Consider the following 27,268-nt stretch of genomic DNA (forward strand, 5'->3'; position numbering starts at 1 on the left):
TAGGCATCAATTTGGGGGACTCCCAAGAACCTATTCCTGTCACAGCTACAGGCCAGAAGTAACGGTAGACTGAAGTGCAAATTGTTCAAACGTTAGAGTAGGCAGCTAGGTTCTAACAGGATACATGGAGGCCAGCAAAGAGGAAGTCATGGCTAGGACTGTGAATGTCAGAGGCCTGTCCCCACAGAGCCCGATGTGGGGCTCGATTTGAGGACCCTGAGATCATGACCTGAGCTGAAATTAATCAACTGAGGCCTGAGACCAGTATTATCTTGAAGTTAGTTAGTAATCATCCAGAAAATCAGAAGGGCAGAGTAAATCTCTGGAGGTAAGAGCTGGGGCTTCATGACATCACTACCCCTCCCCAGCTGAAGCTGCCCCTTGCCCCTCCCTGCTGGGAGGTCTGGGTATAATTTATTAAGGAAAGCCTCGGTTCCATGATCTTCCTGTGGGGTGGGGGAGTGGGATAGGCAAGCAGGACTCCTGGTATCTCTGGACACGGAGATGTTATGAGAAAGCCTCATACGAAAGGGCAGAAGTCATGCCCCCATCTGCCCTATTGCGCATCTGCCGTGTTCTCTGTAAGCTGTGTGGATCTTCCCCTGCTTGTGTGCTGGAGAGAGAAGACACCAGATAACTGCGAGGACTCCAAGGATGGGTCAGCGCTCCACCCACAGTCTCTGAGGAGCTGTCTGCAAGTTTCCTTTCCTTCTTTTGGGTCTGCGTGCTTTTCTCGTCTCCCTGATCCACTCTCTCTTTATCTGCCTCCTTGTAACCCTCATTCTGTTTCTTTCTCTTGTCTTAATCTCTTGTACATAGGCACACACTTACCTTTTCACCCTGTCCCTAAAAATAATAATATTGTTCAAACTACCTAGTAGGATAATCAGGTTAGACTGGACTTTCAAGTTATTAAAGATTTCTTTTTTTTTTTTTTAATTTTTTTTTAAGATTTTATTTATTTATCTGACAGACAGAGATCACAAGCAGACAGAGAGGCAGGCAGAGAGAGAGAGGGAAGCAGGCTCCCTGCTGAGCAGAGAGCCCGATGCGGGACTCGATCCCAGGACCCTGAGATCATGACCTGAGCCGAAGGCAGCGGCTTAACCCACTGAGCCACCCAGGCGCCCCTATTAAAGATTTCTTTAGAGTAGGTCTCACTTCAAATCATCCCTGATGACCCATTTTCCAAGCTTATCTCCACTTAAGTCAGCTCATTTGTTTATTTCAGAGTTAATCAGATGTCATGAGAGTCACAGTTTTAATGTCTTTAAACTTTGGGATGTTTGCACCCCAGTGCTTGCATAGAGAAGAAGGGGAGGGACTGGGTCCGTGGGCACCAGCTGGGCCACTGCTATGGCCCTCCTTCCAGGGACTTCTGGTATGTCCTTTCTTGCAGTGCTCTTGTTCATGACATTATGGCTCTTCTAAATACCTCTCTTCTTGAAGGTAGGAGTTTACTCTTTTCTTTTGACCGGAGTCCAAAGAGACTTCTAAATTGCACTTTTTCTTTCTTTCCAGTTCCTTATATATAATCATACAGAAAATGGTGTCCACCAAAAACAGTATTCCCACTGGCAGACAGAAAAGAACGTGAAACCAAACAGGAGGTTGTGTCTGGAGGCCTGAAAAAGTGACAAGGGGAAGAAATGCTAGTTAGAATGCAAAGCAATCTGGCTGAGTTATGTCTGGGAAGGAAGGCTGGCTGACACCTGATATGCCTGTCCCCAGTAGAGACACCGGTAATTTCAGGGGGCAGGAAGGTGCTGCACCTGAGCTATGTGGTGTTAAGTCCAGGGGCAAGCTCCTCATACGAGCTTAACTGCCAGAGCCCTCAGTGGACTTACTTCCTAGTTTTGGACATAAAGTCTATTTCTCTGCCATTTAATACTTGAAATGAATTTGGGTTGAAGATAAATTTTTATCTTTATCTGTTTTAGAGCTTAGTCTCCCTACCTCAGCCAGACAGACACTTGGGCAAGTATTTATGTGCAATCCACAAACTCCCTACCTCACCAGTCTACCATGTGAGCTCCTTGAAATAAGAACTGTACCCCCAGTGTCTTCATATCCCCACACCAATGACAATACACAAGAAGAACTCAATATATTGATTAGATTTGGGGGATGGGGGGAAAGTGAGGGGGAAAGAAAGAGGAGAGAAAATAGGAAATGAAGAAGAAAGGAAGGAAATAAAGGGGGAAAGGAAAGGGAATTTAATGAAGTTCATGAGAATAGTGAAGGTACGAATCAAGAGTGGAAAGGCCTGTTTATGGGTTTTTCCTGGCTGGGCGATGAAATCCCCTTAAACAGACCTCAGCCCTGAAGGAAAAAAGGGAGCATCTTCTCCATGTGCCTCCTCCTGTCAGTTCCCTTCATTCTCACCAAGCACCTGAAGCTCCAACTCGGGGCTGCGCTTGACCATGCTGCCATCTTCCGTGGTAGCCTCACACCAGTATAAGCCCGAATCTTCTCTCGTAGCAGTTAGTATCTGGTATTCAGAGGCTGTGTTCCTGCTCAGCAGGGTCTTGCTGCCCATGTAGAAGGAGAAGTAAAGCTGCAAACCAGGTCTCTGTAGGAGCAACTTTGTTTCACAGCTCAGGTTGACCAGATGCCCCTCCAGGATGGGTGATGACAAAGATGCTTTTAGCACTGGGGCTGGAAATAGCTCTAAAGAAAACGTTGATGGGGACAGGGTTGCCTGCTTCAGTGTTAAGGTTTTGTTGTTGTTTTTGTTTTTTAACAAGAGATATACCCCCTACCTCCTTGGGAAACCTGCCCCTAGAGAATGCATCCATAAGACAACTTTTCCCACTTCTAGCAGAGAGGCATTCCACATAGAAACTCTTATAATGGCCAGCTTCCTCATTTCCTGCTGTGGCCCTCCACACTGTCCAGGCTTCCCTGAATAACCATATTATTATGTGACCGTGCCTTTTGGTAGTGGTCCACCAGGAGTGGACACTGATCCATACACTAGCCAGGTCACTGACTGATTATTTGTGTTACTACCTCAAAAGATAATCTGGGACAATCCTCTCTTTCCCATTAGGAATGATGAATTCTTTTTCAGACAAAAAAAATGGCTTGTAGTTAATGAGTACTAAGATGAAAGAACCACAGTCAGGCCCACATGCAAGCTGGAACAGAGGAAGCTGCTTTAGTTAGCAGACGTTCAGAAAGAAGAACTAGAGAGGCCACATTGCCTCTGAGAGATAGAAAGTATAACCAAGTCCTAATGTCCTCATGGCTTCTGTTTCTAGGGAGCTTTTTATGAGATTCCATTGAGTTCTTTTTTTTCTTTTTTTTTTTTAAGATTTATTTGACAGAGAGAGAGATCACAAGTAGGTAGAGAGGGGGAAACAGGCTCCCTGCTGAGAGCCCAATGCGGGGCTCAATCCCAGGACTCTGAGATCATGACCTGAGCTAAAGGCAGAGGCTTAACCCACTGAGCCACTCAGGCACCCCCCCCCATTAAGTTCTTTTCTAATAACTCTCCTACCTCCCATGAGTGAATCTCTATTCCTTGCAACTAAAATAAAATTGATGAAATAGATCCTCACTATGCCCTGGCCTTCATGTTAGCTCCTGGGTTTATTGAAAAGAGCAACAGACTGAGGCCCAGATAACCTCAGTTCCAGTCCCAAGCTAGCCACTGGTCTTATTTCATGGCCTTCCATGAAACAACGACTTCCCCGGGAACTTAAGTCTCTTCACTTGCAAACTTAAGTGATGATTTATGATGGTCCTTAAAACTACAGCTTTATGACTATTCAGATACATACCTTTTACAGTGATATATACTCCTGCTGATTCAAAGCGTTGCTTTCCCATGGCTGAGCAGTGATAGATGCCATTGTGACTCAGGTTGGTTTTCAGAATGGTGAATTCAGAATTCCCAGTAGAAAATTTAAAGACATTGCCATTTTGGTAGAAAAGCACATTGTATATCGTCTTATTCTTCCATCCATGACACCTCAAGGTCAGAGGTTCCCCTTCCGTGACAACTCTGCTAGAGACCTGGAGTAGTAGCCAATCTGGAAATTGTAGACCCAAAATGTATCTATACAGTAGCAGAGGTACAAGGAGGCTAGAACTGGGCCCTGGGGGGGTTTCTTATCTTTTTTTTTCTTTACAACATTCCAACCTCAGAGCTCTGCTGAGTTTGAGGCCTGTTGCCCTTCCCTCAATTATCTTTAGCTCCACTGGGAAGAAAAGTAGTCTTTACTACTTTTATTTTTTTTTATTTTTTTTATTTTTTTACTTTTACTGCTTTACTGCACACAGCCCCTTCTTATCTTCGGTTTCTGATTTCAGAAGTTGGTTGGGATAAAAACAATTTACTGTATGTGGTAGGCAGTACTCTAAGATGACATCCCCCACCCTCGTGAATCACACCCTTGCATAATCCCCGTGGGTGTGGAACCGGAGACTTGCTTCTAATCAGGATATGACAAAGGGTATGGGATATCTCTGTCATGATGATGTTGCATTATATGACTGTTTTAGCTGACTGGCCTGAGAACCTCCCACTGGTCTTGAAGAAGTGAGCTACTCTGCTGGGAGAGGGCCAAATGGCAGGGGCCTGCCTCCAAGAGTCAAGACTGGCCTCCAGCTGACAGCCAGCAAAAAGTCTGGAACCTCAGGCCAACTACATAAGGAAGTGAATTCTCAAGTCTACCACCAATGACCACGTGCACTTGGAAGAACTATAGGAAGGAACCGGTCATACCCTGATTACGGCCCCTGCGGAGCACCCGGTGAAGCTGTGCAGAGACTCCTGACTCATGGAAAGATAACAAATGTTGTTTTAAGCTGCTGTGTTTGTGGTAATTTGTTACACAGCAATAAAAGAAATGAATACACTCCAACTCTTAAGTTGTTAATGGGATCCCACATACTAAAACAAACACATAGAATAGCAAACATGTCCAGATGATATATACTTCTAAAGTGACAGGATACACGTATGTGCAGATCTGTGATCTAGTTGGTAAAAATGAGCTCCAAGTCCAAGGAGCCCTCCCTTTAGATGTACACCTCTACACAGAACTAAAAATACTTCCTTTTTCTTTCCCTGGGGCAGTGGGTTTGGCTAAATGAGGACCAGTATCTTAAATGACAAAAGAAGAGAATGGACAGTAGTGCTTTTTCCCCCTCCAGAACTTACCTAAGAATGGAAGGCTAGATGTATTCCAGTGCTAGATGGAGCATGATTTTTATAGTTTCGGATGCTGCCGTAGTGTTTCTAAATATAATGACTACTCTTCTCTCCCTTATTCCCATTCGCAACCAAGAGGTGCTCTACCTAGAGACTACACTACCCAAACACAGACACCTTTGCTTTATACATCTACAAACACAGTGGTAGATTTTAACACCCCTCCATCTGAAACGGTCAAAAATACTAGTGATGATATATTAAATATTTGAATGGCACAATTAATAGAGTTGGTTTTGTGGATTAATATAGGATGCTTAGCTTAGAGAAGATTCATACTTTCCCAACATACATGCAACAGTTACAAATAGTACATACTAGGCCACAAGCAATTTTCAACAAATACTAAAGAACTGATATCATATTTAACAAATTCTTACCAAAATGCCATAAAATTAGAAATCAGTAACAAAAGGCCACCTTCCTAAAACACTTCTAAATAAGTCACGAGGAAAGAAAAATACATACATACTAATGAAAATTAAAAATATTTAGCCTTAAGTGGTAGTGGGAGTATTATACATCAAAATTCATAGGATGCAGCTTTTAGCAGACATTACTGATTTCCTACTCAAAAGCCATTCTCCACCTTCATCATCTTAGAGCAGGAGGGGAATGCTCACTAAGCCATATGATTAAGACTTAGGTCCTCAAGCCAGCTGTGTTTTTGTGGTCTCAGCACACACACACTTAATAGAAGTAACAGAGAGCTACTATAACTGCAGTTGAATCCTCCACTGCTGGTTAACAATGGCAAAACTTTTTTTTTTTTTTTTTTTAAGATTTTACTTATTTGACAGCAGAAGCACAAGCAAGGGGAGTGGCAAGCAGAGGGAGAGGGAGAAACAGGCTCCTCCAGTGAACAGAGAGCCTGACTTGGGGCTCAATTCCAGGACCTGGGGAGCATGACCTGAGCTAAAGGCAGACATTTAAATAACTGAGTCACCCAGGCACCCCTATGGCAAAACATTTTTAACTAAGGGCATAGAGAGCACCAACCTAAAAACCTGATGTATTATACTACTGTAAATGTAAGCACTTCTTTCACTGAAAAAAGAAAACAGCATAGATAGCAAAAAGACAGGCCACAGAGTGGAAGATATTTGCAACACTTGAAAAAGGACTAATTTCTGAAATATAGAGCCCCTACAAGTCCATAAGTAAAGACAATAAAGAAAAACTGGCAAAAAACCTAGACAGGTACTTTACAAAAGACGATATCCAAATAGGTAAGAAGTCTGTAAAATTCTTAATGTTAGGAGTTTTCAGGAAAATGTAAATTAAAGCTATGTGATAACTATTGCACATGCACCAAAATGGCTAAACTAAAAAATACGGAAACTAGTGGTTTGTATGACAGTCTATAACTGTTAAAAAACTGTATGACAGTCTATAACTGGTTAAAAAAATAAATAAACCCACCGAGTGTTGATGAGGATGAAAAGGAACCAGAACTCTCAAACTCCACTGGTGGGAGTGTAATATGGAATAACTGCACTTTGAAGAACTAAAGCTGAACAAATATATGCACATTTTGTGACCCAGCAATTCCACTCCTAGGCATATTCCAGCACATAATCTATACATATATACAGCAAAAAACCTGTATAAAAATGTCCACAGTGAATACATTATATGTTTATAAAAAATTTAAAAAGAAAATGTCCACAGGGACGCCTGGGTGGCTCAGTTGGTTAAGCAGCTGCCTTCGGCTCAGGTCATGATCCCAGTGTCCTGGGATAGAGTCCCACACATCGGGCTCCTTGCTCAGCAGGGAGCCTGCTTCTCCCTCTGCCTCAGCCTGCCACTCTGTCTGCCTGTGCTCACTCTCTCTGACAAATAAAATATTAAAAAAAAAAAAAAAAGTCCACAGTGGGGGCACCTGACTGGCTCCGCTGGTATAGTGTGTGACTCTTGATCCTGGGGTTGTGAGTTCAAGCCCCATGTTGGGTATAGAGATTACTTAAAAAAATAGAATCTTTTTTAAAAAAAAAAGTTCACAGCGGTACTATTTATAAGAGGCCCCAGATAGACGGGCCCCTGGGTGGCTCAGTTGGTTAAGCATCTGACTCTTGATTTTGGCTCAGGTTGTGATCTCACTGTCCTGAGATGGAACCCCACGACAGCGTGGAGTCCGCTTGAGATTCTCTCTCCCTCATGTTCTCCCCTCTCTCTCAAATAATCTTTTTTTTTTTAATATAAAATATATTCTCAATACATCATCATGCTGGGGCTTCTAGAGTCTGTGCAGAAGTAAAGAAAATGGCCTCTTCCCATCCCTGCTTCATTTTTTGTTACTTGAACCATGGAACACATTGCTTCTGCTTGAACTACACAAAATTCTTTTTTTTTTTTTTTAAAGATTACTTGACAGAGAGAGGTCACAAGTAGGCAGAGGAAGACAGAGAGGAGGAAGCAGGCTCCCCAATGAGCAGAGAGCCTGATGTGGGGCTTGATCCCAGGACTCTGGGACTATGACCTGAGCCAAAGGCAGAGGCTTAACCCACTGATCCACCCAGGTGTCCCAAACTACACAAAATTCTTAAAACAGTTATGTCTGGGGTGGGGGGCGGGCAGTCAAGCCTCTGCCTTCAGCTCAAGTCAAGATCCTGGGGTCCTGATACTGCTCTGGGGTCTGAGCTCACTGCTCAATGGGGAGGCTCCTTCTCGGTCTCCCTCTGTTCATGCCTGCATTCTCCCTCTCTCAAATAAATAAACTAAAAAAAAAAAAAAAAAAAAAAAAATCAGTTCTGACAGCTCCCCTTACATCTGTAGCCTAGCATCTGATTCCCAGATATCTAAGAGACATGAGGAACGCCTAGCATTTCCTCTGATAGTCTCAATATTTCCTTGGCTAAAACACATTACCTCCAAAAGCAATCTAGTCCTTACAAATTTAATTCTGCCTCCAGCATGGATTAACTTTTACATGATCAATTACAATGAAGCTTTAACTTACTGCTTTTGAATAAAGAGCACATTTGAGTGATTTGTACTGAATAATGGAACATTTTACCCTAAAAAGTACTGCAGTTTCCATTTCTTGACAAATAGAAACCTTTTACAGATTTAAGCGGATAGTGGGGTTCTTTTTCCCCTTGTATTCATCAGTTTAAAATGCATCATCTCACAGTAATTTCATGTCCAGATTATTATCTTACAGATATCTATATTATGAAATGTGCCCCAGACTATACATAGAAATGTCTATTGCAGCATTGCTTGTAAACACAAAAAACTGGAAATACACTTCAAGTTTACTAATAGGGAAAATGATTTAATCAGTTAAAGCACAGCCATAAGGCAGACATTTGAAAGTGCACGATAGATGTCTATTGATTTAAACAGACCTTCAAGGTATTTTAAGTGATAAAAGCAAGGTAGAGAACAGTATACAGAGTATTCTACCAACCACTTTTTTAAAAAGTTCATATATGTATTAGGAGTTTTACTTCTATGGCAGGTGACCGTGGGACTAGGGCTTTGGGGTGGAAGAGAGATGTCATTGTTCATCACTGTATGCTTCTCTGAATTATTTACTATGTGCAGGCATAAATTTTTTCAACAAAATTAGATCATTTTAATTTTTTAAAAAAGATCTTATATCGGGGTGCCTGGGTGGCTCAGTGGGTTAAAGCCTCTGCCTTCAGGTCAGATCATGATCCCAGGGTCCTGGTATTGAGCCCCGCATTGGGCTTTCTGCTCCGCAGGGTGCCTGCTTCCTCCTCTCTCTCTCTGCCTACTTGTGATCTCTGTCAAATAAATAAATAAAATCTTTAAAAAATAAAAAAATAAAAAAGATCTTATTTATTTAAGAGAGAGCATGAGCAGGCAGAGGGAGAGGGAGAAGCAGGCTCCCCACTGAGCAGGGAGCCTGATGCCTGGCTCTATTCTAGGACCCTGAGATCATGACCTGAGCTAAAGGCAGATGCTTACCCAACTAAGCCACCCAGGTACCCCAAAATTAGATCATTTTAAATAATAAAATCTTGGGTCTGAGTTTTATACTGGATAACCTGTTCACAGCTGTCCCAGTTGGGGTGCTGTTGGGGCAGTTAAAGGACCCTAATGTGATATCCTGAGTATCTTAATTTCATCTGGTAGGCACATAGAGCTGAAACTCATACTCCAATAAATGAAAACACATATCTGGCATGCAAAAAGGAGAAAACACAAGGAACACCTTGTGATTTCCAACTCTCCTGCTCCATGCCATACTTACCCCTGTGGACTTCCAGCTGTACTGGGTCACTTGGCACTGAGAGACCTGTCTGGCACCTGTATTCACCATTGTCATTGACACTGGCAGCAGCAATTCTGTGTCTGGGGGTCAAGGTGTGAATGGCTGTGCCATTGAGAAACCACTGTGTAGAGGTGTCCCCAGGTAAATGGGGTCCCTCACACCATAAGATTACATTTTCCTCTTGGAACACACTGACCCATGGAGGTTGCAAGGTGATCACTGCCTTTGAGGGGTCTGGGGATTTAAAAAAAAAAAAACAAAAACAAAAAAAACAAATGGAATAAAAGGAGGGTCTGAGCAAAGTTTGGTAGTGGTAAAGTTTTCTGGGTAGCACAAAGGTAAAAATATATATTTAGATGAGACAGAAAAGTAAGCAAATGGGAACCTACAAAAACTAGATACTGAGAGTATCTAGACTGTGCAGAGAGCCCTGTTCATGTAATCAAATCAACATCAGGACGTTGGAGCTTAGGGGTTCCTAAAAAACAAATGACTAATTTAGTTTTCACTGTTGGTAAACAAAGAAGCAGGGTTTTAAACCAAGGAAAGTCGACTGGAGCCAGTTGTCTTGCCCCCTGTGCAATATTTTCCCTAAAGGTTAAACTCAGGCCTTAATTAGCATTTGCACTGGAAACCAATACTCAAACTCTCACTTTGAAACCTTCAGTACTGCTTGGTTCTGTCTGAGGAGAAAAAAAGTACTTGGCTTTCTTCTCAAGAGGACTAGTTCAAGGAATGTTACAAACCCCCCCCAGAGCTACATCTATGGTTTTGCAACTCTAGCTTTTTCCTGCTATTATATACATGTAGGCATTTAGTTCTGAAGTTGGGGCTTTTTCAGGAAATCTTAGAGAGAAACCTTAAAAACCAGGATTTTATCAAAATCATGCTCTGAATATAGGGGACTTTACATCATTTCTAAATCCTTCTAGTTCTATCCTCTCCCCATACTCTCTTCTTCAGGATAACAAAACTCACCCTTTAGAACAGGAACATGGCAGAGGAAGAGAAACTAAGTTAAAGATTACTCACCCGTTTGCGCACCAGCTGGCACTGTAAGAGACCGAAGAACAGAGGCATAAGTAGGTCAGTGGCAGATGACAAGGAAAGGAATCGAGAAGACAAAACTAATGTGGACATAGAGGGACCAGCTTAGGTCTCTTGAAGCTCTCTCTACTCTCTCTCCAAATCAGGTACTAGTGGTATGTACAGTCTATAGATGGTTATTGATAAGGCTTTATTTTGATACGATGCTTCCAGGCTAAATTTTACTACCAAGTCTCTCTTCCCATGCTTTTGGTAGGAGCATGAATAAACCATGGAAGCACAGATCCAGTTGTCCCCATATTCATGAGTTCTTAGCCTAGGATACCAAAGGAAGACAAAAGGTCTTGAGTCCCCATTACCAGAGCCAGTTCCCCTCTAGCTACCCCCTTCTAAGCCCAACTTACCCCAAAGGAGCAGAGCTGTCAAGAGCCACATGTTACCTCCAAGCTGATGGGAGTAGTGAAGTCTGAAATGTGCAAGATATTGAAGAGTTTCTGCTGGAGGCTCTGAAGTTGAAATTAGAAAAGAGGAAGGAAATTGCCTCTTCTAGCCACTACCATCATGCTCCTTTTTTGTGAAATACATCCTTAATTCTTGCATTCTCTCCCCATTCTCTAACTACTTAGCCTCTCTTCCCCAGTTTGAAACTCTGGGTTTGAGGCTTATGAAACTCTCAGAACTCAAGGGAAAGACTAAAGTTTTTATTGATATTCTAACTGTATTTTCCCTTTACTAATTCTGTTTCTTAGGGCTAAAATACGGCAAATCCTCGTTTCTAAAAGTGATTCAAAGCCTGGCCAATGCCTCTAAAACTTTATCATTTGAATCCAGATTATTCTATATCAACCTCTACATGATATGGGAGGAATAACTCATTTATAAGAGTTCCTCTACTACAATGAGACCTCTATTCCTCTGGGAATGCATACAGGATCAATGTCCCATTTTGGTTTGTTTTTTTAAAAAGCCACCTCCCTGGAAGATATGAATGTGAAGTGTTTGCCTTGGCTACATCTAAGGAAATTAACTGTTCAAAGTAAATGCTATAGAGAAGAAAAATGACTTATATGTGAGTGGAAATATCCCTAAGATGGGCTGTGTCTTCATGGACATGCCAGATATTTCTAATGTTTTACTGTTACAACCAGCACTGCAAGTCTTGTACTTAAAAGATTTAAGCACTCAACTTACTATCTCCATAGGACACATTCCTAGAACGAATGTTGCTCAGTCTAAGGAAAGGTATGTTTTTTTCCTTCAGATAAATGTTGTCAGATTGTCTGTTATCATTATCATCATCATTGCATATATTTGTAGATTGCTTATTATATGCCAAGCAAATGTGCTTGGTATGTCTCTTTTCATTTAACCCTCATAATAAACTATGAGTAGACAGACACTCTTGTCGTCTCCATTTTGTAAATGAGGAAAATAGACAAAGTATGAAAGGAATTTAGTAATTTGCCCAAGGTTGTAAAAAGTAGAAGCCAGGTTTAAACATGCAGTATGATTTCCTTCACTTTCTCACCAAGAGAGTGTAACATTACCCAGCCCATCCCTCACAATTCCTTTGTAGGAAAATAGCTGCTTCTTTGAAAAATGAGTGAATGATCAGGAAACATGGGGAAATGAATATTGTTGTGGAAGAGGAGTGAAAGACATTCATGATCTGGAAGGATGAAATGTTCTTTTTTTTCTAACAAGTATCTGTAAATGGAGCAAACACTATTAACTAAGGCAGATAGACAAATCTCCAGTATTTAATGATCAATGAAAATCATGATGCCCAGAAGAGCCATAGGAGAATTTACATCTATATATGACAGTTATATTTCCATATACTGATTTTTTATAAGATCATCATATTCATAAGCTTCATACTTTTAAAATCACCTCACAAATACACTTTTCTCAAAGGGAGATGCAAAGTCTTATTTGCCTATTTTAACTAAAATTTTTCTCTTCTTTACTACAGAAAACAATTTGTGAACAATTATTTTGTATATTTTTTATGGTAAAATAATTTAAATCTCATACAGAATTGACCAAAAATTTATTTTTACACTCTTTACAAGTAAAAAGCAGTCAGTAATACTTTATTCTCTACTTAAGTCCTCCTTTAACAACCATATTTTTAGGAATTATTGAAACCTATCAACAAAATTTTAAGTACTTGTATATAATTGTCTACAGCACAATTTTGCTTAATATGTTTTGTATACTATTGTATATCTCTTGAATAGCTGTAATAATACTACCTTTATATATTCACTAATGCTGAAAGTGTTTTTCAAGAGATTCAGTAAACTTTATCTAGTGTTTTTCTTCAACAACCATTCATTTTGAAAAGTTCCTGATTGGTTCAATTTCAAGTTTCCGTTAGAAATCCAATGAGTTTTTTATCCTTAGTTATTCTTACTACTTGACCTATCAAATCTTTCTCTGCTTCACGTATCCTCAAATGATTTCATCAACTTAAAAAATTAATTTTCCTCCATGACTAGATGACATACGTCATCTAGCCTTTATGGTTAATTTCTGGTGGTATTATAATTTGTATTTTATAGGTTGTCTCAGTCTGGAATGACCTTGTCCATTTCCTCTTTCTCTAACCCCACTTTTTTTTTTTTGTCATCATGAATATATTCATCAAGTCCTTTGTCTAATTTTCCTATATACCCTTGAGATTCTTTCCTAAGCTTTTCAGTGATTAAATCAGTGGCTTTACCAAAAGCTCATTGTCATGGAATTCTATGCATGGGATATTTTCTATAGAAACTCTATTTTATCACTTTTTCCTTAAAACTATTCTAACTTACAGCTAATCTAAGATGCTGTCTGCATACTATCAATCCTTTCAACATTCCATTGCAAGAGAAAGGACCCCTTTTATGACAACATAAAAAATTTCTAAGAACTTTACTACTGGTGACACAATTCTGACCCTCAATATTCTGATGAATTAATGATGAAAATAATAGTGATTTTTTTTTCATAGTGACTATGAGGGAGGCAGACTAGACTATAGGTAAGGATGACTACAAGTGAAATTGGCAGTTTGAAGAACATTTCATAATGCAATACTACTTCTGCTAGAAGCTTCTACTCTAATGATTCAGCTAATGCTCCTGCCTACAGTTCCTCCGGCGGAGTCCAAATAATAAGTAACCTTCACTTTGTGATCAAAGTTTGTGGGAGTCAAACCAGTTTTTTTGAACTTTGAAAAGCTCTCAGCTCACAGAACTACTAGGGGTGGGTTAGTGTGAATTGATGGACTCTAAGATTTTGCGATAGGAGAGTTATTTGAATGAAAATCTTGTACTTTTTAGAAATCAGAAGCAGCACATATGGTAGTCTTAATCCTTGAAACTTTCCATACAATAACTTTGTTTCTTAGGGTTTTATCCTATCTATTTGGATGAGGTTGGCTCTTACCACAGTCTCCAACTTGTTTTTTGCCACCACAATTAGTTTCTCTTCCTCCAATAGCTTCCAGGCTGATTCTCAACAAAAAGTAAAAACGAAACTTACTGGAAAGGCAGGGTAACAAAGCAGACGAATCCATCTAAACAAGGCTGGAACACTCCAACATTTTACCTAGATGAGAATATCTTGCTATTACCTATCTCAATTTTGTGCATGAGAAATAAAGCTAAAAGAGGTCAAGCACCTTGCTCATAGAAAGTTAATAAATAGTGCAGTGAGACACAAACAAGCTCCAAGTCTGGTTTTGTGCAGTAGTGATATAATAATGGTAAGATTTAGCAAAAACAGAATTACTGTTAATTGACCCCAAGTATGCTTACCTCTGTACCGTAACTCAGAAATCTTTTCTGAGGGAATTGGCAGCTTTATCCTATGGAAAGGAAGTCAAAGCCAGATGCCCTCTGGGGAAAATTAGTTCTTTACTGTAGAATTGTGCTAGAGATAAAGCATTTATATCTCCTGGCAGCTGGCTAGTGTAAATAATGGATTGGTCTCCAGTATTGGTTACTGCAGACTGTGGCTCAGAATTCTATTTTTATCAATGGTCTAGCCATTGTCCCATTTGCATATTCAGTCCCTCATCTAGAATCCACTACAATCACACCTTCATTCTCATCATTCTCCTGAAACTGCTCTTATCAAGGCTGCCAAAACCTTTTTGCTGAACCTAATGGTCAGCTCTTACCCTCATTTAATCTAATCATCAACATTTTACAGTTGATCCTTTCCTCTTCTTGGAAACATTTTCTTCACTTGGTGGGGGAAAAAATAAATTTTGAAATGAAATAAAAATAGCTAAAATTAAGAATTCAATGAAAGAGTTCAACAGGAGAGAAGTCACAGCTGAAGAGAAAATAGTAAAACAGAACATGAGGAAGAAGAAAAAATTCAAAATGTAGGGAAAGGATAAAAATGTAATATTAAACACACAAACAAAAAATAGCAAATGGAGTGAGAAAGTGTATCTTATATTTTGGTTAGAGTCTTGGAAGTAGAAGAGAGCGAGAAAACAAGGCAAAAGCAATATATTTGAAGAAGTAATATTTGAGAGTTTTCCAGGCAATATCAGGAATCAACAGATTCCAGAAGGCCAACCAATCCCATACTAGGTAAATAAAGCAACATCATTACTAGAGAAATCAGTAAAACTGCATAAGATAAAAACAAAGACAAAAATTGTAAAAACAAAACAAAACAAAAACAAAAACCCCAGAGAAACAGGAGAGATTACATTCAAATCAGTAGCAATCAGACCACTGACTAACTTCTGAAAAACAAAAATCAAATGCAAATTTTTTCAATATTCTGAGAGTAACTGCCTCCTACACTTACGTACTTAAAGAAAGTCTTCAATAATTAAAGTCAAATAAAGGTACTTTCAGATTAAAAAACGCTAAAACAGCTCTTCCCAAGCAGACTAACACAAAAGAAAATTCTAAATGATGTTTCTCAGGCAGAAGACAAATGATTCCATATGGAAAGACAGGCATGGAAAGATATAAAGAGAAAGGCAACCATAAATACATGGATAAATCTAAAATTGATTATATAAAAGTATATAAATTCTGGGGCTTAATACTCAAAGCTATAGCAAATAACAACTGCATATATGTGGATGACACTAAATGGAATTAAAATATTCCAAGGTCTCTACAGTGTCCAGGATGAGGGTAAATACAGTAAATATTACTATGCTTGATAAACCAAGGGATAAAATTAATGAAAAAAGAAAAACTTAAGATTAAGACTCATTTTTAAATTAATCACTGAAAGAACAGAAGCAAAGTGAAATACAATGAAAAACATAGAAGGACAAATGGAAGTAAAGTATATAAACAATAAAAAAAGTTATAGTAGTTTAAAAGAGAACGAATTCAAAAAGAGAAAGAAATAAAAACATAGATCAAGGAGGAACATAGAAAAAAGATAGATTTAAAATTAATTATATCAACAATTATTAGAAAGACAAGTAGACCTAATTATTCAGTAAAAAATAAATACTGCTAGACTGGATTTAAAAATTAACTATATGCTGTATTCAAGGGACATAATAAAACCATAAAGTGATAGAAAGGTTGAAAACAACAGAAGAGAAAAGGAGCACTATTGAAAACATTAACCAGGGGCGCCTGGGTGGCTCAGTGGGTTAAGCCGCTGCCTTCGGCTCAGGTCATGATCTCAGGGTCCTGGGATCGAGTCCCGCATCGGGCTCTCTGCTCAGCAAGAAGCCTGCTTCCCTCTCTCTCTCTCTCTGCCTGCCTCTCCGTCTATTTGTGATCTCTCTCTGTCAAATAAATAAATAAAATCTTTAAAAAAAAAAAAAAAAAAGAAAACATTAACCAAAAGATAGCTACATTAATAGACTTTAAGGCAAAAAGCATGACTTCAGTATGTCTCTACTGGAATATAACCATCCATTTTTAATTGCCTTTTCTGCTAGTTGGTTATCATGGGTAATGATGTATAAATTAATCTCCAAGAGCCATTTTGTTAGACAAAAAGCTTTGATACTTTCTTCTTTACCCTTCAACTATAATGAACGAATAAATCTTTAAAGATACCTTATTTTTAAATTTGTGTGTGATTACTGTCATATTATAATTTAGGATGATTCCCTGGCCACAGCCTGCACTGAAGTCAGAACTTCTACCCTAGATGAATTGTAGGTTATTAAGTGCCTGGTGTGAAGGGAGATTGCCAGGAAGAACTGCAAGAAAGCACCCAGGCATGGGGCTGGATAGATGGTGGTGCCAGATTCCTTGCCTGCCTTGCCCAGCTTTCTGCTGCACTTTTGTCTCTGTCTCCCATAGTGTATCAAATGCTCATCAATGTGGCTCCTCTCATGCCAACTGCTTTCCTGATCACAGGGCCAACAGTGGGAAGTATTTGGTCCAGAACAGTCTTCCACTACCCCCACTGAACTTCCAACATTGTCCCCCAACCCTCACCCCTTAATTTTGTTTCCTCAGAACACCAAAACTGGTGATGGCCATTCCTCTGTCCTACTTCTTGGGGTATCCCCTAAATTATTGTGTTTCCTAAGTGTGTAGCAAAGAAACAGAGGTTGTATACTCTCCTGCACTTTCAGCCTTCTGGAGCTGGCATTTTGGACAGAGTAGAGATAAGGTGGACATGCTTCGGCTTTGGCAGTTATCACATTATCACTTGATGTAGTCGCATTTGTGAAGAGTGGCCATGTGATCAGTCAAATCAGTTAGAGAGTTCAGTCGTTAATTGAGTGGTTGACAATTAAAACTGACCGGCTTTTGATTGGCTTTAGAACTTCCTAGCACTTCTTCCACACTTCAATTTCTCTCTTGTTCTGAACAGTTTTCATTCTACATTTGCTATGCCCACCTAAGTCAGAAAGTCTGAATACTCCTCTATTTGTAAAGTACCTGTAGCTGTCTGATAGGCTTTTTCTGATAGAAAAGGCAAATACTTAGCATTCAAAAGAACTGACTTCTCAGACACTAGGTTCCTGAAGTTAACTTAATGTATGATTTTGACCATTCATGATAAAATGACCTGTACAGTGACCTATAGAGAGAAATTTTCTATTGGCCAAATTTCTCAACTTTCTGGTCCAACTTAATACATAGGTGGTCAAGAAAAGTTAATGGAATAGCAACCTAAAGGAGAGGATGCGACATTTTTTATGTTCCTCAAGTCTCCTTCCAGGGATATACATACACATACATGTATCATGACAACAGAAAATCAGAATCAGGATTGACAAAGAAGGGAAATCTTCTGGCCTTTATCCACAAGTAATTCCCAAAGAGAAAAACACACACTGAAGTTATTCTTCATATTCTAAGATACTTATCTGCTAGTACGTGATGTCACATTAGAAGTTTTATACATGAGTATGGCAAGAATATCAGTTCCAAATGTTACATACATGTCCCCAGCAACATACAAGAACTTACTTTACACCCTAGAGGAATAGTTGTGCAACTCATGCCAAGCACTAATCCTTCCATGATCATAGCCCTGTCCTAGTCCCAAGGCTGGAAACCACTGTGCAGGCACACTCTTTAATCATTTTTATTTTCCAAACACTGCCCACTTTATTCTTTCTCTCCCTCTCCTCAACTGACTGCAGTGTTGCCCCTGCCTGTTGGATCTTTGCATAGACCAGTCTTGCCCTTGTAATAAAGTCTCAAGAAGAGGTAGTAAATGAAGTTACTGTGGTGGAGAAAAAAGAAAAACAGTTACTTGTATGGGCCTGCAACCAAACCTGGAACAGTCAGGCGGGAGGTGAGATGCTTGCTACTGAAGCACCAGTATTCTTAGGTTAAGGTGTCCTTTGGCTTCTAACATATCTGATTACTTCATGAGGTTGCTTCTCTCACAACCCACAGCAGGCCCAAAGACTTCATCTACAGGGCTTCACAGAAATGGAGCTACCTGTCTATACAGGGACTCAGTGACTGCACAGATCCCAGCTATATTAAGCAGCCCCCTCTGGAGCCTGATCTGGGATGGAAGAGAACCTCAGGTGGGATTTGCTCTTTCGAAAGGGTACAAATTCTCAGCTGAAGAATCCAAAACTGTCCCTGTGTGGAAACTTCTGTGCTCCTAGGACACCTCTGAAGCTTGACTATGAAGAATTCCCATAAAACCAAATTTCAAACTATGTTCTCCAAGGAGCTTCCTATTGGGCGTTTTGGTAGCCTTTATCCCAGCTGTCAGGAAACTGACTTGGTGAAACTGAAAAATTAGTACCTCAGGTTTACCAGCACAGTGACTCATTTAGTTCTTGCTTCCGTATTACCAATCCTTTTCAGAGACTTGTACTTCTCCAATTTGTATATGTGTTTCAAGCCAACACAATCCCGAACCTACTAGCTCTATGAGTTATCCACTGCAGTTCTTTCCCAACACCTTCTCTGGTTCCCATGAACATGGAAGGAAGGACTACTGTTGGTTAGCTACTGTGGTGGTGGACGTGGATTTAGGCAATAGGTATGTCCAGCTTTACACCATGGAATGATCAGTGAGAGTGCAATATGGCAAATGGATTGAAGTAGACTAGGCTGGCTGTAAGAGGACCAGTTTTTTATCTACTTATATTAATGGAAGTAAGAGGTGATAGATGGAACAAAAGACCTCTATGTTAATATTTCAACAATAAAGTATTTTTATTTATTTTTTTTAAGATTTTATTTATTTATTTGACAGAGACAGATCACAAGTAGATGGAGAGGCAGGCAGAGAGAGAGAGAGAGGGAAGCAGGCTCCCTGCTGAGCAGAGAGCCCGATGCGGGACTCGATCCCAGGACCCTGAGATCATGACCTGAGCCGAAGGCAGCGGCTTAAACCACTGAGCCACCCAGGCGCCCAACAATAAAGTATTTTTTTTTTTAATTTTAAAGATTTTATTTATTGACAGACAGAGATCACAAGTAGGCAGAGAGAGAGGAAGGGAAGCAGGCTCCCCGCTGAGCAGAGAGCCAGACACAGGGCTTGATCCCAGGACCCTGGGATCATGACCCGAGCCAAATGCAGAGGCTTTAACCCACTGAGCCACCCAGGCACCCCTAAAGTATTTCTTTAAAATAGTCTACTTGTCATATAGCTAGTAAATCAAAGCTTATTAATTTGGGAAATTAGATTCTCCCAAACATTAATTGCAAACTTAATTTTTTTATCTTATATCCATTCAAATGTTTTATACACATTAAAAAACCAGATGCATTCTTAGGTTACAAGATAGCTCATTACTCTTTTACCAAAAAAAAAAAAAAAAAAAAAATTAAAAGCTACAAAGGACTAACTCCATAGACCAGAATTTATTTCTTCATTATATCTATCTTGATTCTGTTCTTTCCCCTCTTTTCCATCTGATACTAATTCTGGTTCCAATTCTTATTTCTTCTCTGGATTAGAATTTTACTCACCTAACCTACAAGTTAGGTTACATTCCCAGAACCACTAAGACAACAATTTGAGGTTGACAATTGAAGATTTAGGAAGAGAAACATGGAACTTAGATGAATTTCTTATGTTTTTCTATAGGAGTCTGTTATGCAGCTGGAAAGAGCCCCTTTCAGAATTAAGAGTTTGATCAGACAAATCAGATATTATTTTTATATGTATAGTTTTGTCTAGTATAAGTTTTCTATAAGAATCTTTGGTTTGGGTGCTTTTATTAGGTATTAGCCAGCACTCCAAAAAACCGGTTTTGAACTACTGTCAACTTGTTCTGGATACCCCTAGATTTCACCTATAGCACACCATAGGAATAGGCATTGGTGGTTCAGTGGCAGAATTCTTGCCTCCCACGTGGGAGATCTGGGTTTGATTCCTGGCCAATGCAGTGGGCTTTCCTTCATTTCGGTGAGGTTTTCATATTTTTATCCCACAAAATTATACTGCGCAGGCAAATAGCGTCATTTAGGAGTTTTGATTGCTATTGCTGCAATGCTTGCATTGAGCAACCACCTTCTTTGAAAAGTGGAGTGTTTCCTGGTGGTTTGCAGTTTAGACTGTTTGGACTTAAGGCCACAGTTACTTTCAGTCTTTCCCCTGCAGGACCCACGGAACCCAAAGGGCCACCAGGTCACTGAGGCCCGTGTTGGACCTGGGTCGGCCGCTGGGCCACGTCTCACCCCGGAGCGAGGGCAGCCACGGGAAGGTCGCCGGAGGGGAGCCGCCGCGGGGCCCGGCAGACACCCCCAGTGGCCGGGGCAGCATCGGCGGCCCGAGGAAGGCACAGGCTGGTGGACGCCAGGGGAGCTGCGGCCAGAGGCCCCTCGCTCGCGCAGCCGCACCGCACACCCGCAACCGAGTCGTTCGCGCGACCGGCCACCGCGGTCCGTGCTCCTCCCGCCGGCCCATCCAGGTTCCGGGGAAGGACTCCGCGTGCCCGGCGATGCGCCTCAACAGGTGTGGGCCCGAAGAAGAAGAGTATACTTGTGAAAGGAAGAGGAACTAAAGACTCCGGGAACCGTGGACCCGGGTTTGTTCTCTAGCTCTTGGGCGCTCCTTGGAAAGGATTCCGATTAGAGGGTAGTAGGGGCGTGACTGCGTTAGACACTGCGGGTGATTAACTTTCATCTAAGAATAGCTTAAAATTTAAGTTTTTTAAGCCTATTTTCAAGTCAACAACATTTTTGCTTTTTAATAATTTATTCATGTCCAACGGCTTTCTTATTCTGGCATTATGTCTTTCTATATTTTACTGTAAACTGATGGTGATTTTTTTTTAAGTCCTTACCAGGCAAGAATGTGTTGAAATCATCTGGATTGTTACTATTTTAACTTGTTTGGGAATCCCTGTATTTGTTGGATAAACATTGTAATGTGATACATAATTTCTCATTTTTTAAGATTTTTCTCTAAACAGGAGTCAGGCTGTAGAGAAAACAATCTAGAGGCTTTGATCTTATTATAAAAAAGGAAAATGATACACTACTTAGGTGAGGAGGCACACTGCAAAGACTCATCAGGTACCAGGGATTGACCTAGATGATCAACTTGAAAACAATACCATAGTAAAGCTATTAGACTTTAAAGGTAAAGAAAACATCTTCAGGTTCTCCAGGTAAAACTATGAAATAGGTTACAAACTCAACAGAATTAGATGACTGCTAACACAGAAAGCAAGGCAACAGTGAAACAGCATTTTCAAGAAACTTACATAAAGAAAGTACAAATCACAGATATTATATCCAGCCAACCTCCTTTTCAGTGATCAAGTATAGGAGAATGACTCTGCTATGGCACTCCGGTGACCTTGTACTTCTCCACATGGGCCACAAAGGCAAGGTTCAACTGTTGTTTGACCCAATTCTTGGCTGAATATCCCCGTGGAACATGTAAAGATAGGCAGTCTTGTGAGTTGCTATTGTATGGATATTGTATGGATTAATCTCTTGCTGTAGACTGCCTGTCCTGCCTGGGGCAGGCTACAAATAGACGCTCTCTCACCTGTCTTCCTGGTTTTGGTGAGACTTGGAAATCTCCACCTTATCTCTACCCTGCAGGTTGTGACTACAAGCTATCAAATGACTTGGCAGCAAAATGAAATTGGCTCCTTCATGACAGAGCAAGCCACCACTTGTGTTTTCTTGTCATCTGATCCCTCCAGTGTGGTGTCATGCTATAGGATTACAGATGTGGGCAGGTGACATGATACACTCGCTTATGCTGTATATATAAGTAATAACTACTTCAGTTCATTTGAGATTGTCTCCTTACTAGAAAGGCACACCTAGCAGCTAGTACTATACTACTGCCTAGGGACCACTATACTGCTTGACAAAGGTGGTACTCAATGTGGGGCTGGTAAGGTCACAGTGCTTTCTCAGAGACAAGACAGCAGGGAGTGCATGGGCCAGGTTAGGGAATATGAGAAGGTTTCTCAGGATGATCTCCCCTAAGTGGTGGTTATGAGCCAGGGGAGTAAGGGCCTTTTGACTGTCTATGTGTTCATGGACAACTGGAGGTTCAGTAGTGACAAGGAAGGATGGAAAGCAGCCACCTAAATGGTGCTTTAGTTGTTACTAAAAGTTCACTGAGACTGAGTGGATGACCTCTTAAAACCAAAAACAACTACATGGCTGTGCTTACTGTAGGGGTGCTGCTCCATCCACAGCCCCCATCCCTCTCGTCCCCTTATCCTGACCTCAGAATATAAGTAGATTCCCCACTGCTCCAATGGGCCTCACAGTCTAGTCACACCTCCTTGCTCTCCCTGAGCCCTTTGTCAAGGAGATAAAATGGTCTCCCGGCTGCTGTGTAACCTGTAAGTGTTCAAACACAAGTGCTCAACTCCTTGGTCTGTGTTCCTGTAAGAGAGTATAAATTCTACTGACAGATTGTGGGTAAAACTTGTGGTAAAGAGAAAGGGAAGCTAAAGTTAAGAGAAAGGCTTCTGTGCCAAATTAATGTACGGTTGTGAAAATGTGTAATTGAAATCAATGAGTTGAATACTTATACTATGAATGCTCTTAAAGTATTAGAGGAGATTAAGAGATTCTTCTGTTCAGGGCACTGTCACGTGTAAGGTGCTAATGGGACAAACTCCCCTATCAGTTGCCACCAACAGATGGCTCAAAATTTAGCCTGAGTGAAAAATAAATAAATAAATTTAGCCTGTGAGTGCCTAAACCCTCTGATGTCCAAAGTCCGACTGTATAAATAATGTCCTATTGATTGGCAAGTCAAAAGTTTTAATCTCAACAGCTCTGCCTGCAGTGTTAACAGATCTCTACCAGCAAGAGTGACTGATAAACCTCACCAGTTTTCAGGAGCTTGCTTGCCAAGTAAAGTTTCTTGGGACTATGTAGATAAATCCTTCTGGCAATGCTCAATCCTTCTGGCAGCCAAAAGGAAACAAACAAACAAAAAACCTGTTTTTTCTCACAAAGAACTCTATATTTCTGATACAGAAGCTACCACTGCATGCTAACCTTGTAAGTCCTGCCAAAGTTTGACCTGTTTGTTTTACAACAAAAATTGTTCTTCCACTGTCTTATGGCCTCCATACTTTTCGATGAAAAATCTACACTATGGTTTAAAGTTTGAAAAGTACAGAAATAACATTAAAGTAATAATCTCCATTGCCTCCAAACTGAACTGTCCAAAATAAACAGTGTTTAAAATACAGTGAGTATAATTTCAAAAATGGTGGAATTAGAGCACTAACTGGTGGTGTTTGGCCAGAGGACCGAAGAATTCCCAAATCTCATTCTGTCAATAACCTAGGTTCCCTGGTGGGTGCCAGGGTTCCTGAGGGAGATATACACACCAAGAAAAGTGGCAACATGTATATAATCACAATTTGTTATTGGTAGGGCTTGTGTCACAGTAGAGGGAAGCCTAGGAAACCGGTCAGTTAAAGGTCTTAGAGGGTTTTCCTTCTGTCTAAGCACAAAACCACCTTAACTAAACTTCCCCAAATGAATCCAATGGTACAAGTTCTTTGAACGGAGAGTGCCAGGAAAAAAAGGCAGATAGATGCAGGATTAGAAGCTCTCCTTGTCACCAGCCAGGCTGACAGTTTTGATGGTCAGGGAGGAAAGGGGCAGCAGAACCCACACCCTTTCGTATGATGTTTTATTATAGTGTGTCCTCAACCATTAGAAAAGGAAGCTCAGTATCTATCCTGGTATGTGAAGGATGAGAAAAGTGTTTGCTCCTCCACTGGAAATTAAGGGTTGGGAAGGAGGAAAAAAATTTCTACACGAATATTTCCCTTTGCTTTTCTGATCTCGTTCCAAATAACAATAAGAGAGATAGATTAGGTAAGTCCTTCAAAAAGCCATTTTCCCCCATGGTCATTCCTGTGTATCATACTGGGTCAGGAAATGGGCAACAACTGACCAAGGGAGGCCATTTTACTATTATAGCATAGCCCTCTAAAGTATGTGAGAACACGGCATAAATTCAGTTAATCTCAGGGCTACACTAAGAGGTTACAACACCTTCCTACTATACTTCATTTTTGGAAACATAAATAGCTGCAGTACGGTATGTATTACTGTGTCGCTGAACACAGCTCATCAGGTAATGTTATACAGTGTGCAACACATGACAGCATAAGCCAACTATATCAGTGTGGATAATGTAAGATGTGAAATTTTATTATTAAATCTTACTATTTTTATTGTTTATTATATTATTAACTTCTTATTATCACTGAATTTCCTTTAGAAAGAAATAAAAATATAGAAAAATTACTGATCCAATAAAGCAAATTCCCTCCACTAATGTTCTCATCAAAACAGATCAAGTGGAGGCCCCTGGTTGGCTCAGCCAGAAGAGTAAGTGACTCTTGATCTCCGGGTCCTCAGTTTGAGCCCTACACTGAGTGTCAAAATTACTAAAAATAAATAAACAGAGAGGATGAATACTTACCATTTACATCGACATGGATGGAACTGGAGGGTGTTATATTGAGCAAAATAAGTCAATCAGAGAAAGACAATTACTGATTTCACTCATATGTGGAACATAAGAAACAGCGAAGAGTATCATAGGGAAAGGGAGGGAAAACTGCATGGAAGTCATCAGAGAGGGAGACAAACCATGAGAGACTCTTAACTATAGGAAACAAACTGAGAGTTGCTGGAGGGGATGTGGGGGGGGGATGGAGTAATTGCGGGATGGGCCATAAAGAGGGCACACCTAGTGTGATGAGCAACTGATGAATTATTGAACTCTACATCTGACACTAATGATGTACTATTTGTTGATTAATTGAATTTAAATTTTTTAAAAACTGAAATAATTAAAATAATAAAATAACTCTCATCTTCCTTCATTTTTTTTTAGAGAGAGAGCTGAGCAGGGTATTAGGGGTGGGTGAAAGGAAAGGGAAAGGGAGAGAGAGACTCTTAAGCAGGATCCAGGCCCAGCATGTAGCCCTAGGCAGGGCTGGATCCCACCACCCTGAGATCATGACCGAGCAGAAATTAAGAGTGAGATAACTCCTATCTTCCTTTTAAAAAAATAAAGTGGCCATCAAAACGAACATTGAATTATTGAAACAACTTTTCTCTGGTTTTTAAAAATCTGCTCTGCTTCCAACCATTGTTAGGTCTTCAGAAGCTGTCATCTTCATTTCTGGTGCTCATTTATTTCTCCCAACACTTCCGAAGATGGATTTAGGGACCCTCCTGTGCACCACTTCCCCAAGTTCCTCAAGGTGAAATATGCCCATGAAACTATTCAAGTAACAGCTCCATAGCCACAAAATTTAGAATCCGCAAGACCACTCAGGCAAAAAGTCCAGACTTCAACGTTTACTACAACTAATCTTACATGGAAGAAAAGGTAAACACCCGAGCAGAACATGGAGACTTCAAGAGCGCTGAGATAATAGGCAATTCTTCCAGTTTATTTGTCCCTTGTGGACTCAAAGGCTATGGGAAAATGAACTCTGAAGAGGTTGGTTGGTGGTAAATAAAGTTTGAGATTATATTTAAAACACAGATAATTTATAGTGCTAGTTTTATTTTTTTTAAAAGATTTTATTTATTTATTTGACAGAGAGAGATCACAAGTAGGCAGAGAGGCAGGCAGAGAGAGAGAGGGGGAAGCAGGCTCCCTGCTGAGCAGAAAGCCTGACATGGGGCTCCATCCCAGGACCCTGGGATCATGACCTAAGCCGAAAGCAGAGGCTTTAACCCACTGAGCCACCCAGGCGCCCCATATAGTGCTAGTTTTAAATGGGAGGTGGGGGAATGAAGTATCATACAAGTTGCGGCATATAATTGGTGCTTACAGGTTGGTGGGTAGTATATAGAGGAGAGTCTGAAATTCTCCATTTCACTTAGCAGTTCTACTTTCTGGAATGTAGCCTCAATAAATAGTGAGCTCTATTTTCCCGCCAGTCTCAGGAACGGGAAAAAACAAGCCAAACCAAAACTCAACACTGAGACAACGACCCGGGAATCGAACCCCGGCCGCAGCGGTGAAAGCGCCGAATCCTAGCCACTAGACCACCAGGGAACCTCAGGAGAGCTCTCTTTAAAAATGCTCTGAGAGGAGTTAGCTCTTGCCTGATTTCTCTAGAAAAGCCGCCCGGATCTGCCTTTACCTTGCCTCCCGCTCTTGAAAGGAATTCTCCCTAAATCCATTCCCTCCCTGCTTTCTCAAAAAAAGAGCTCCACAAGAAAGACCGATAGCTCGGCGGGACAGCAGACGCGCCCCGAGCCCCCCCGCCAGGTCCACAAGTCCCGGCATCAATCCCCTCCTGGTGGCCGCTCAGAACCACCCTGAGAACGCGCCTTCGTGAGGCGGCCGCACGCCAACACCAAGTCGCAAAGAGGACCCGGCAGCGCAAGGCGCCCGGCGTGACACCCCGGGGTCCCCAACATCAGCCGGTAGACTCCGGGGGACGCAGCAACCCAGGCGGCGCGGATTGAGACCGCTTTCAAGAAGCTTCGGCGGCCCGAACCGGATCTGGGGTCCCGCCCCCCTACAACCCGCCGCCCTGCGCTAACCCCCTACCTTAGCCGCTGCTCTGCACGCTCGGCCGGAACGGTCCTTTTCGACCCTGGCCTTTCTCCTGAGCCACACAGCCGCTCTGTTCGAAGGCGTGTTTCTTCTCTTCTCGGCCGCGGTCTCGGAGCCACACGCTCTTCTCCCGGCGGCCCGCCTGCGGCGAACAACTCTCCCGACACCGGCGGCGAGGACTAAGCTCGGACCCCGGGCTGGGCCGCCTTGGAGCCTCTTCCCGGCCCCGCTTCGAAGGGGAGGGGCAGGGCCGGGCCCCTCCAGCGCGGGCCCTCTCGCGGGTCTGAGGCCCGCACTCC

At 41.2% G+C, this 27,268-nt stretch overlaps 2 protein-coding genes across 9 annotated transcripts in view; one reads left to right on the top strand and one right to left on the bottom strand.

The window, feature by feature from the left end:
* Positions 1 to 24,816, top strand: part of LOC125099197 (histone H2B type 2-F) — a 40,571-nt gene extending 15,755 nt beyond the window's left edge. The window contains exons 2-3 of one of the 2 annotated variants that reach the window (XR_007127049.1): positions 10,428 to 10,657; positions 20,538 to 24,816. Coding sequence is in view for 1 of the 2 variants with exons in the window: in XM_047728605.1 (XP_047584561.1) it covers positions 4,510 to 4,513 (4 nt within the window). In the remaining variant the exon portion in view is untranslated. Of the gene's footprint in view, positions 1 to 4,509; positions 6,035 to 10,427; positions 10,658 to 20,537 lie in introns of those variants that run through there. The other variant, XM_047728605.1, reaches the window with a different exon arrangement.
* FCGR1A (Fc gamma receptor Ia) lies at positions 1,023 to 27,100 on the bottom strand. 7 transcript variants are annotated; one of them, XM_047728596.1, is made up of 8 exons: positions 26,964 to 27,097; positions 14,043 to 14,108; positions 10,916 to 11,017; positions 10,497 to 10,517; positions 9,444 to 9,698; positions 3,786 to 4,037; positions 2,386 to 2,670; positions 1,030 to 1,625 (listed from the first exon to the last, which is right to left on the bottom strand). In XM_047728596.1, exons 2-8 carry the CDS (start codon positions 14,074 to 14,076, stop codon positions 1,417 to 1,419), a joined length of 1,158 nt encoding a protein of 385 aa, XP_047584552.1. In that variant the 5' UTR covers positions 14,077 to 14,108; positions 26,964 to 27,097; the 3' UTR covers positions 1,030 to 1,416. The 7 variants fall into 7 exon arrangements, with proteins under 7 accessions (XP_047584559.1, XP_047584552.1, XP_047584553.1 ...); XM_047728603.1 differs by lacking the exon at positions 2,386 to 2,670 and having other exon boundaries at positions 1,023 to 1,625; XM_047728597.1 differs by lacking the exon at positions 14,043 to 14,108 and having other exon boundaries at positions 1,031 to 1,625; positions 26,964 to 27,100.
* Between the last annotated feature and the right edge of the window lie 168 nt (positions 27,101 to 27,268).

Source organism: Lutra lutra, chromosome 4 (assembly GCF_902655055.1).
Source record: "Lutra lutra chromosome 4, mLutLut1.2, whole genome shotgun sequence".
NCBI lineage: Eukaryota > Metazoa > Chordata > Mammalia > Carnivora > Mustelidae > Lutra > Lutra lutra.

Excerpts from the sequence above, each read along its gene's own strand:
- FCGR1A (XM_047728596.1), bottom strand. The coding sequence starts at position 14,076 with ATGGATTCGTCTGCTTTGTTACCCTGCCTTTCCA. Across the intron at positions 11,018-14,042 it reads TTTGTTACCCTGCCTTTCCA|AGCCTCCAGCAGAAACTCTT; the intron begins GTAAGTTTCGTT and ends TTTCAACTTCAG. Across the intron at positions 2,671-3,785 it reads AGTATATATCACTGTAAAAG|AGCTATTTCCAGCCCCAGTG; the intron begins GTATGTATCTGA and ends CGTTTTCTTTAG.